The 11,868-nt window shown below is 44.1% G+C and overlaps 1 protein-coding gene across 2 annotated transcripts in view; it reads right to left on the bottom strand.

Moving 5' to 3' along the window:
• Positions 1 to 11,764, bottom strand: part of LOC118310989 (protein unc-13 homolog A-like) — a 31,246-nt gene extending 19,482 nt beyond the window's left edge. For both annotated transcript variants that reach the window (XM_035634444.2, XM_047332036.1), the window contains exons 1-9: positions 9,901 to 11,764; positions 5,726 to 5,755; positions 5,424 to 5,523; positions 4,003 to 4,120; positions 3,750 to 3,873; positions 3,079 to 3,149; positions 2,784 to 2,838; positions 2,349 to 2,378; positions 770 to 983 (exon numbers count right to left, since the gene is read on the bottom strand). In XM_035634444.2, coding sequence (XP_035490337.2) covers positions 770 to 983; positions 2,349 to 2,378; positions 2,784 to 2,838; positions 3,079 to 3,149; positions 3,750 to 3,873; positions 4,003 to 4,120; positions 5,424 to 5,523; positions 5,726 to 5,755; positions 9,901 to 9,922 — 764 coding nt within the window. In that variant the 5' untranslated portion in view covers positions 9,923 to 11,764. The remainder of the gene's footprint in view (positions 1 to 769; positions 984 to 2,348; positions 2,379 to 2,783; positions 2,839 to 3,078; positions 3,150 to 3,749; positions 3,874 to 4,002; positions 4,121 to 5,423; positions 5,524 to 5,725; positions 5,756 to 9,900) is intronic.
• Positions 11,765 to 11,868: the final 104 nt, after the last annotated feature.

Raw genomic sequence — 11,868 nt, 5'->3', positions numbered from 1 at the left:
GGAGAGACTAATTTAACTGCTAAAAAGGGATACATTTTTATAATGAACGGAAACACTCATCCATGTTATTATTGTCAAGTTATATGTACACTAATTAACATGTACATGTGTGTAAAAGAACCATAATCTCACAAATGCTCGCATAGCAGTTTATGGTACACTCTGTACTCTACTGGACACACTGGCGAGCCCTTCTGAAATCCTTTCTAACGTGTCTTGAGGTGGCCAGGAATAATGCTGATGGCTAATCAATGAAAAGCACCGGGGATACAAGAGTAGCAGACAAGCAGCGAGAAATAGAGCGGAACAGGAAGGTGAGAGATCTCCAGAAAGCTGACAAAAGAAAAAAGACCGAATACTTAGAAAGTCAACAAAGGAAGGAAAAAGGTATTTATACTCTTTGATGAATGGGACTGTTAAAAAAAGAAAATAGGTACAGAGAGGAGTAGGATGAGGGGGGGGGGGGGGGGGGGGGGGGGGGGGGGGGGGGGGGGAGCGTGAAGACAGGAAGGGAGGGAGCACAGAGGAGGTTTAGAGAAAATGGGTGGGAAGTATGGGGAAGTTGCCCTGTCCAATACACTCACACACGCAGCTTTAATCTTATGTGCAGTATTGACCATTAGATAGCCAGTTGAATAAATCATAAAGCAAGAGGTGGAGGGAAAGCATTTTTCCCAATTTTCTGACACTTTGCCAACCAAATTATTTATTCATTAATTATTTATAGATTTATTGCTAATAATTATAACAATGATTTCCAGGCGCATACCTGACAGTCCTCTGTTGTGGGTAGTCAAGGTCTTGGCTGTTGCCTGAGCGTGGGTAAGAGAGGCTTCTGGAGCTGCGGTGCTGGTGGGTGATGGGATATTGGTGGACTGAGGCATTGGGCTGAGACGTGCTGTAGTAGGGAGGAGGGATGCTGTTACTGGTTTCACTGCGATAGTCACTGTCCCTGTCATCCACGGCACTGTCTGGATCCTCATCTACACAGAAACACATAGAGACACAGCATGAGAAAGGAGTAATGTCTTTTAACTGTATTTTGTGTCCATAGAGTGTGGCAAAGTTTTTTTTACAAAATACTGGCAAATATATATAATATTTTTACTGGCAAAATATGGCAGAGAGAGAAGAGGCTGTAATCAGCACCAAACCAATCTCTTAGTACTATGGTAAATACAGATAATATAGATGAGGTGGCAGCAGGCCACTACTGAAACTCTATCAGACTCATGTAGGTCGTTCAGAGTGCATCCATAGATGAAGCACATGATGAACATCATCGGGGGCTTCTTCCTCATTCCCATCACCATAACAGATCATAAATCCATTCTGCTCACTAAGGAGATGCTTTATTTTTCTGTGGTGCCCATAGATCAGAACTTAACATGCCAGAGGGAAGTGACGAGGGACTTTAAACGCTGCTGAATCAGTCAAAAAGTGAAACCACCGTCTATTAATCATTCATCATTATCCACCTTCGTCTCCGTCTGTCTAGGCGTGTAAACACTAATTACAGGCATCGCACTTTGTTTTTCTCTTCGCCAGTGTCCCCGCAAGTCTCACTCTCCTTCTCTGCATCTCATCGGTTCACTTTCTGTCATCACACCCGTGCTCTTTCCTTTTCCTTTTTCTTTTGAGTGAATAGAGATGAGATGAATTGCTGCAGTGTTGTGGGTGAGGCACTTATGTAAGACCATCTGTTAATCACAGCAAGAGAGAAAAACATGGACAGAGAGAGAGAGGGGGATACATGGAAGGCTATTTTTGCATTGATGCGTACATCTAAAAGTCTGTATGCAGTATATGGACAGCGACATGTTTTTACAGTGGCTCTGTACTGCAGAGTACCGGATTAAAAATGAAATGATGTTAAAGGATCAGTTCACCCAAATTACTCTGGACCATCCTCACTGTTATTCATTGCAACTACTTTCTTCCAAAGAAATGGCAACTGAAATTGGTGTTCTGTTCATTATATAGAGTAACAAGGACAAAGACTAAGATATGTTAATGTTAAATGTTAATTTTGTGAGCATCACAAAGGAAATTCAATGTACCTTAATTTTTTGCAGGCGTGGCAGAAACACAGGGAAGGATAACCCTTGGCACAGAAAACCAATTTGCTAATTTGGGTAAACTGACCATAGCTTACTGTCAGTGTGAACGTGAACAGTCTGTGTAAAAATATAGGAGTCCTACACTGTTCACCCTCACACTGAAGCTAAAAGTCAGCACTTTACCCTCAAACCTGCTGTTTCCTTTCATATCTAATTAAGGATAGCAGTCAAAACAATTACAAATGTAGTGCTCACAAAATACTAGGGGACTATCTCTTCTCTACTTACTTTGTTGTTCTCCCCATATGTTCCAGTTACCTGCAATGCAAACAAGAGGGGGTGTCAGTCTTGATTAACAATTGCACTGGTGTCCAAACATAAACATTCACTCACATCATTAACGCTTCAAAGCTCCCACATGGAGCTAGTGAATGGAAAGAGGGCGAGGAAGGAGCTCTGTCCACCTGGTCCTAGACTGCTGGCTCAGCAAGCACAGCAGACTGGGCCTCCTGGAGGAGCTCGCCTCCGGACATCTGATACCACCATTGATCCCTTACAGTGCAACGATCCCCGGGCCCTTTTCCCCTCGAACACAAAACAACCCATGTGTGGTTACACACACGTAATGCAGATGCTGAGCTTAAGTAATCTAGTAACATTTCAGCAGCTACACACTTAATTCTCTTGTTCAGCACAAACAAATGACCCTGATCAGTCACTTACAGCACTGGGTGCCTGGTACACGGAGAGGGCGTTCCTGTTCCTCCTGGTATGAATACTGGAGAAATTAAAAATGCACATTAATGAAAGAGGTTGGCTGGTGACAGAGAAAGAGAGAAAGACTTTTACCTCTACACTACGTAGAAGGTCATTCTGTTGGGTGTGGAGAGAAGCAACTTGATAGTTTGATTTCATCTCGTAATGTACTGTTCTTAATCCACTTGTGAATTATTTGTGGCGTGCACCGAAAATATGAGGGTATGCTGGGGTATAAAAACCATGCGGGGTGACAGCTTACATCTTGGTCCCTCATGGCGTTGATCTGCTCCAGTTTTTTGGCCCAGTATCGTGCCTCATCCTCAGGGATATCTGAAAACGACAAACCACACAAACTCAGGTAACTCTTAAAAAAGTAATTCCCCAAACTTTCTACTTGAACATTGCTTTGTCCTATCAAACAATTTCCATCCATAGGACAACTCAGTAAAGTAACCCATTTAAAAAAATACTATTTGACCCAGAACATAACAACATGGGAAAATGGCCTTTCAACTTACAGCCATAGAGCCAAACCCCTATAAATAGCCAGTGTTCACAAAATGAGGAGTCAGGTGTACAGTATTGACTGGAGGAAGAGGAAACGCTATGAAAATGACACCTAATCAATGCTAAGAGGGACACAGCTTGATTACCGAGAAAGAAAGGAGACAAACCTTCCTTCACTGACACTAATGCAAACACAAACAGCCTTTAACACATTTCACTGAGAAGTAGGTCAGGTTAATTAATCTGTCAGAAATTATTGGTGTTCATACATCACCGCTTGCTCTGAAAAATATGCAGACAGACATGAATTATTCAGGAAATTCTCCACTTTCCTTTGCGGGTCGACGATTTCCTATAGTGTGATATTCTCATTCCTTCCACCTATTGGGGACTGTGATTTTTATGTAAGTATTGATTTCTCACCAAGAGGCAGCTCAAAGCGTGTGTCGAGCAGCACCAGGTGGAGAGTGGGGTCTTTGGTGCCACATATCTCATTATCAGTCATGATGACCTGAGAGTCCAGTGTGAGCCACTCGCCTGGACCTTCCTGCGAACAGAAAGATGAACATCTCATACACAAACAACAAGTTCCAGACCAGCGACACTGCTGTGAATCCCTTGAGGTACGATGGAGAACAGAGTGTTCAACTCTAGCGTTTCAAAAGTGGTGGCAAACCTCATTTGACTGTCGGATACTATGGAGGGGAATCCACACGGTGCCAACCATGGTGTCCCAGATCAAGCCTTTGTTCCACACCTCAACCGTCAGACCCAGGTCGAGGCGGTTGATCTCACTACAAAGGCAGAGAAAGGTAGAAAAGTTTGAAATCCAGAGAAAAGGTCACTTAATTGGTCCAAAGTAACCGAGTACATTCGGGCAACTGCTAGCACATTTCTAGGTATTTGTATTTACTTGACTAGGTTCTTTTATTGTGATGATATTTTGCTAAATACTACTGTACCTTACTGTACTTTTATGTTTGAAAGAAGTATTTTAACATTGTTGCACTGGCACTTGCACTAATGTAAATAACTGCTGAACACACATATCATACACACACAAGATGCAAAGTAATTACTTTTGGGCTTCACTATGACAAATATAAGACACGTCTCTGTGGGTGCAATCCTGAGAGAATCTGACACATTAAAAAAACAGCAGGAAACACAGAGAGAGAGAGAGAGAGAGAGAGAGAGAGAGAGAGAGAGAGAGAGAGAGGGACAGAGAGATGAATGAGGGGAGGGACAAGTGTAATGATGGCAGTGGAGGAGGTGATTGTATCGCACGCCTGGAGCGACAAAGTGGGAACTTTAATTAAGAAATAGGGCGACTGGATTTCCCGTCTCAGCTGTGACTCCTTTTAAGAAGTGCCCGGTTGATTCATTGCAGTGACAGAGGGAGCACAATCATTCAGAGGCATTCTGAAGGAGGAGGATGAGGCTCTCTCTGCAGCCCGAACATTACATAACAAGGCTTCACTGATGCAACCCCAGCACAATGTTTAACACCTCCGGACATCACACAAGTGCACTACATTGTCAATACCACACTATTACTCTCCATGTCAAATACTCTGTTATATAATGATTTAAAGATTCAATATTCAAGCTCACACAGAGTCATTCGAAAGTGGGAAATATTGCTGAAGATACCTGGAGAGAAGAAATATGTGTAGAGGGAAGGAAGAGGGAAGGGGTGAGAAGAGAGGGGGTTGAAATGGGGAGAGGAGGAGGAGGAGGAGGAGTTGGAGGGGCTGAGCACATAAAGATCAAGAAACTGTGGTTAGAGGAAGTGACAGAGGAAAAGAAAGAGGGGCTGGGACGGAGCCAAGGTTGAGAATAAGGATGAGAGGGCCGGAAGTGCCGATGGAGAGCAGATGAAAAAAGGAGGATGAGGCGAGGTGCGGATGCAGAGAGGAAGGAGGAGTGAAAGAGAGGGGAGGGAGGAAGATTGATAGAAAGCAAGAGGAAAAAAAAGAACACAAAAGCACTCAAGCAGCTGAAGTGGAGAATGGGATGAGAGGATGAAAAGAGGGAGGGAGAAGGAGATACAGAAACAGAAGTGGGAGTTTTGTAAGAGGATGATGACGGACTCACAACATGAAGTCCTGCTCCCAGCTGGGCAAGTTGCCCCTGACAGCAATGGTTGTGCTCTTCACATTTTGCACCTTCAGAGTCACGTACGTGTTGAACTTCTCTGTTAAGGAAAGGGAGAGAGAAACAATTATGACCTCAGAGGAAGCCTTGCAGATGTAGTGTCCCATGAATTACCTAACTTCACATCCCTTCATCTCCATTCAAGGCTGAAGCATGTGATACGTCCTTGTCTCCTTAAAGATTTACATCACATAACAGCGGAGTGATCTGCCTCTTTCTATTTCCAGGATCGCAGGTCTTACCTTGGGGTCCATCCAGTTTGGCTTTCTTCACTGTGGGAACACAGAGAGACAAAGTCACACACAGGAAATGCCATCTGTTATTCTTATCTCTGAACGCTCCTGCATCCTCTGTTTTAGCTTTTACAGTCTGTGCATTTGAATATGCTACATGACACTCATGGAGATGACTGTAAACACAATATGTTAAAGGGAATTTTAGCAGATTTGAGACATATTTTGCTGTCACTGTACTGACAGCACATATTCAAATCCTATACGAATTGCAACTATGCAGATTTGGACCAAGCGCTCTGCCTTTGAGCCGTAAGGTCCAGAGCAAAACACAGAAACACACAGTGCAGCTTTCCCCCCATGCTCCATCGGTGTATCTGACACAGAATCAGAAATATAACCACCACTGTGTTATATTATTAATAGCACATTTTAATCAGCAAGAATTCTAATAGCAGTGGTGGGTATTTAATTATTCAGGATTTTATAATGAAATACATCCAAATTTCAGAGCTCACATATGTAGAGTCCTTATTCTACAAGCAGTCAAAGGGGACAATTCCCTCCTTAATTAAATACGACGTGACTGAGGAGTTTTCAGTGAACAGTTAGAGCTCAGGCTCTATCTGCAGCACCTTTTTTTTACCAGCTTTGACATTACTCGCACATACATTTTTAATGCTCTACTGCCCACTGCCCTCCAGAAACCCCCCTCACCACACTGGAGATGTGCAAATACCATGCACACACACAGGTTTGTATCAATAAATTGCAAATGCAAGCCCAATATGTTATGAAACCAAACCTTTGCCTTTATCACCTCTTGAGAAATGTGATGTAAACAACAACTCTACACTTATCTCACGACGTTGGAATCCGTCGCCATAGTAACCAACACAAAATTAAAAGTTGATGTAAAATTGCTTGTTTGTTGAGTCAGTACGCCACTTTTTTCTGTTTCCAACTCTCAGTCCTGTTACTTCATGTTTCTTTCATGCAACACGTACACACTCAGGCCAACTCTGAATTAAGTGCCACGCTGTTATATGAGCAGGTACAGAAGCTCGCTCGCACACACACACACAAAGGCGTATGCAGGCTCTCTCAGACACGCTCAACTGCAGTGACTCACTCACATCCACCTGCAGTAGTTATAAGAAATATATAAATGTCTACATCCATTCACACCTTAGCAACCTTCATGTGAACTCAACGTGTGCAAAACACACACACACACATGACAGGGTTTATGTGTAGGTCATAATTCCGCCCTGGCAATGGCTCAAAATTCCTATGAAGCCGGCTTGATCTTTCAAAACAGAATTAGCTGAAAGCAGGACAGAAAATGGGAAAATGTAATACAATAACAAGAAGACAAAAATGAAAGCTGTGAAAATGTTATAATTGTTTAGGTCGACCACATCAGAGCCTGCTACTTGCTGAGTTTTTGTGCCAACACTAAAACAGGCCTGGGAATATATTGCTACATGAGAGGAATCAATAAAAAACGAATTGGATTTTCAACAGTGGAAAGCTGAAGTTTTAATAATAGCACATAGTCATAAATCTCTGCGACTGGGTGAGTTAAGACGAGAAATGTCCACATGCCCCGCAAACAATACTGTATTTTGTCACAAGTGCATGTATCTAGGCAGTCACCATGACCCCAACACATATGCAGATACTGTACATATAAGTACCTATAACTCATAAACAATAAGCCTGTGAAGGGCCGTGGCACTGGATCAATTGGCTGAAATGTAGGTTATGGATGAGCAGCCTAGATTCAGAAAACGAGGTCAGAGCTATAACTATCTATCTCCATCCGATTAAATGACTGAAGAGACATAACAAATCAAAGTGTGGCTGTGTTTTATTTTAATTCTTTAATCAGAGGATGCATAGCACAATCTGTAACACCCAGTAATAAATTATGTGCAATGCCATTTTTTTTCTTTCTTTCTGGAGCAGCGACTTCATCGGGGGAGTTCCTCTGACACAGCAGACTCTGACTTATGGGAACTGAGCAGATTGGCAAGAAAACCGAGACTCGACAGGGAATCAAGCAAACCCTTCAACTTGAACTGTCAGGGAATGTAAAGTAGGGAGTGGGTGAGCTGAGTTCAGCACATCCAATGGCAAAACCAGGGCTGATGTGATTCAGGGGGACAGCGCCTTATTCTGAACGATCTTACATACACGCAGATCTGCAGCAGCAGTCCTTGCAACTGCAGACAGAGGCATTGCACTTGATGATTTATTGCCCAAAATCCAGACAGGGACTTGAAAGTAAGTGCGATATCTGCAGGAAAAGAGGCCATGTTTTTCAGAGTCAATCTGTATCCGTGTCTGAATTCTGCAATCGTCGGCAGATGCTCCAAAGAAATGCGGCCTATTCAAGAGGCACAAAGTACTGGAGGCCAGAAATAGCTCCAGCCAGGTAAGCATGAATGATGTAACAGGAACAGGGAGAGGGTCGTCTGCCAAGTCTCGTAGCCTTACGACACTGACAGTCTTATTCACTGCTTATGAATGAGTCAATTTTTTTTATTTCTATAGCGCATTTGACTTGACTTGACTTGACTTGAAAGAAGAACACTCGAGGTCCGAATGACGACCGGGGCTGATTCAGAGCAGGGACTGTCAGAGGGCGGACCTGTCCGAGACAGGACGGGGTGGGGTCGCATCTCTAAAGGGCCTGACGTGTGAAAGGTGACTGAAACTTTCTCTTTGTCCCCACATTGGCGTTATTCCGTCTACAACAAATGTCAAGAGCTCAAACGTACCTCCACACACTCACTAATTTGCAGTTTCTTCTGATTAAGAGCTTGAACAATTAGTTGATAAGACCGAAAAATAATGAACAAATATTTCCAAGCAAAACAAGTCAAATATTATGTAGTTCCACTTATAGCATTAAGAAGTCGTTTTTGTTTTTGTGGGTTAGGGTTAGTCCCTTTGGGTTTTGGACTGTTGGTTAGACAAAACAAGCTGTTGGAAGATGTCCCGTAGGACGTGGGCCAACGGGACGACTTCCTTTTGTGCTGCAAAAGTTATTTAAAAAATGAATCAATTATGAAAATAGCTGTTAATTTATTTTAATGGACCCATGCTTGACATTTTTCCTTGAAATTTTCAATTGAGAAAATAATCAATAATGGAAATCATTGTCAGCTGCTGCTGTTAAAGGATTCCTTATTGACAGTTTGGGCAGTCCTGCTGCTTAATATTAAATATGGTGAGGGCACACTACACATGGACAAACCTTGTTAAGTGACATTCCTAATTGCTCCGTTTTTGAGGTAAAACGGGATCATTCTGGCAGATGCTGAAGCCCACCTCCTCTGTCTGTCCAACAAAAGCCTAACGCGTTTGACTTCGGGACCACGACGTGGACTTCAGTCCATCGCCGCGTCCTGCGTCAGTGTGGTGCGGAGTGTTGCCTCTTAATGAGCAGCCACAGCAGATGCTTATTCATCGCCCTGACAGGCAACAGTGTCTGCATCAGGTGCTCCCTGTGACTGCGAGTCTGGTGGGAGGAGGTGACGCATCGCTTCGGGGAAAACGCGGGGCAGTGACGCGCACCTCCGGTCGGCGTGAGAGTATTCCCTCACGACTACAGCGGAGCGGCGGGCGGCGCGGTGCGGCGCGGTGCGGTGCGGCGCGGCGCGGTGCGGCAAGCGGCAGGGGCTTTTCCTCGTCCGCCTCCTCTTCCTCCTCCTCCTCCTCCTCCGACTTGCCCACGCATGAATGAACAGAGTAGATGACACACACACACACACACACACACACACCTCCATGTAGACATTTATAGAAACTCAAACAGCAGGTGAATATAGCAGCACCAACATAAGCCCACTTGGTCTAGCCATGTAGCAAATGATGCCTCTTCTGTTTGACTGTCAGTGTCAGATGTGAATCCCCAACGCATCTTCACTTCAGGTCAAACAAACAGTGAATTAAACCAACATGTCATTCCGCGGCAGCGCCGGTAAAAGTGTCCCGGTGTGTCCCCGCCTCCTCCTCCTCTCATAACGTGCCGCGTCCCCGCGACGAGCTGCCGTGTGACTTAATGACTATTCAGCACGAACCCTCCGCTGCTGCTCGGGCGACACGGACTCGCTCCTCGGGGCTCGGACCACCGGGCTCGGACCACCGGGCTCGGACCGGGTTGCCTCTCTTACCTCCCACACACAGCAGGGACATCTCTGGTAGCGGTGCGAGCGTCCCCGGCTGTCCTCTGCTGAGTGCTCCGTGATTTGTTTGGCCAGTCCCGTTTAGTCTCCTGGTTACTAGCAAAAAAAAAAAAAAAACCCAAACACACACACACACACACACACACGCTCACTCAACTCAACCCGTCACCCTAAGTGGTAACGGAAGCGAACCAGCATCGGGTCAGAGATGTCCCTCTTCAGTGTTCCTCTGCGGAGCTGTTGCTCTGTCGGCAGGACGAGACACACACAGGCGTGAAACCCCTCGCCCCCCTCGTCCTCCTCCTCTGCATTGCCTCAGCTCTCCTCCGCTGCTGCTCCTCCTGCGCGCACAGCCATCTTGTTTCAGCGGCAGCACCCACCGCGCGAGGACAGCTCCGCTCCGCCGCGCCGCGCCGCGCCGCCGTGACGTCACGGTGGACGAGGAGCAGGCAGTGGGGGGAGGAGGGGGGTAATTACTATCAGTGTAATGCACTCAGTGGGAAAATATGGCGACGAATTTCATTCATTTTTCTAAGAGTACCAAGCATTTTTTAGAAAAAACTGTAAATAACCCCCAAAAGACCCATGGGGTTATTTATTTGTTTTGCTCAGAATATATATTTCCATTAATAGCCTACTGTGGGATGAAGCCAAATTACAAAAGCCAGCAGGGCCACGTATCCCAGTACTCTCTGCAAAATATAGACTAGCATTTTTTTAAAAAAAGCTACTATATGCATGAATAGAATATATATGAATGCTGAATAGTTCAAACTACTTCAGTGGTTCCTAATGGGGTAAGGGCTCCACAGTGTATCATCAGATAGATAGGTTCTGGTTGTCGCAAACCTTTTATGTGGGCTGGCCAAGTAAATCCTATCTCATTTGTTACACAGAATGATGCTCAGGGATACAAATGAACTCACCAGTATCCCATGTTCACAATGTGCAAGTCCAGTGGTAGGTGTGAGCCAGCTATGAGCAATATGAGCATATTTTGATGTCTATTTTGTCACATTGACGAGGCGATATGAATATGAATATGAATAAAAGAACCTGAGCTCTCCAGAGGAATGAGAAACATCAAATATGACTCCCATTAGTGCTGAGTCTGTCAGGGGATGACAAGGCAGACAAGGAAGTGGAGTGCAAGTTTTGTAAAAAAAAAAGGAGCATGTGCTTAGAATAAATGCTCTTTACTCTTTACTGTTAAGATTAGAAAAAAAGGGTTTAATCATAGCAAAATGTTTTGATTCCTTAAACCTCAATTTTACATTGAGCTGTACACATTTTAGACTTAGAGCAAAGTTTATCTAAATGGTTGGCGCTTTCTGCTGTGGTGCACTGGACTTTAAAGCATGCTGCTTCCAGACCTAATTCATGTCAGTTTTGTTTAGTCAACTCAAATACTGAATGTGAATGCATAATCAGCTGTCCTTGAATAACAACAGGAGCTGCAATACTATGCATACATTTGTTTAGGAGTGATGATCATGACTGCAATACTGGATAATTTTATGTTGCATGATAGGTAGGGTATTAATATTGTCCCTTCAGAGGAAAGCTCAAATATAAGCTGACCAGCTGTGTTTAATTATTGCTAAAATTTAGGGGGGTAATTATGGGGCAGAGGTCTGTAGGATCATGGCAGTGATAGGTGGGACATGGAAAGTAAAAACCCAGAGTCATGACTTAAATGCCTGTTGTGTTCCATGAGCCCAATCTGAACAGGTTTTGAACTGTCCTCTTTGGACAGTTTTAAAACTGTCCTATATGGGCAAATTTAAATCAGGAACAACAAAGGCATCTAATTTACTGTTACCCCCAAAACCTAGCGTGTTAGTCATAGTCAATCATGAATATACTTCAAAAAATACTGGTGTAAGGGAACAAACCTGTGCAGGTGGAGAGTCACTTGTAGTACCAACAATTCACGTTAGAGGGCAGCAAATGAGG

Source organism: Scophthalmus maximus, chromosome 5 (assembly GCF_022379125.1).
Source record: "Scophthalmus maximus strain ysfricsl-2021 chromosome 5, ASM2237912v1, whole genome shotgun sequence".
NCBI classification, from domain to species: Eukaryota; Metazoa; Chordata; class Actinopteri; order Pleuronectiformes; family Scophthalmidae; genus Scophthalmus; species Scophthalmus maximus.
Note: the sequence above shows the minus strand (reverse complement) of the source record. Positions and strands in the feature narration are given on the sequence as shown.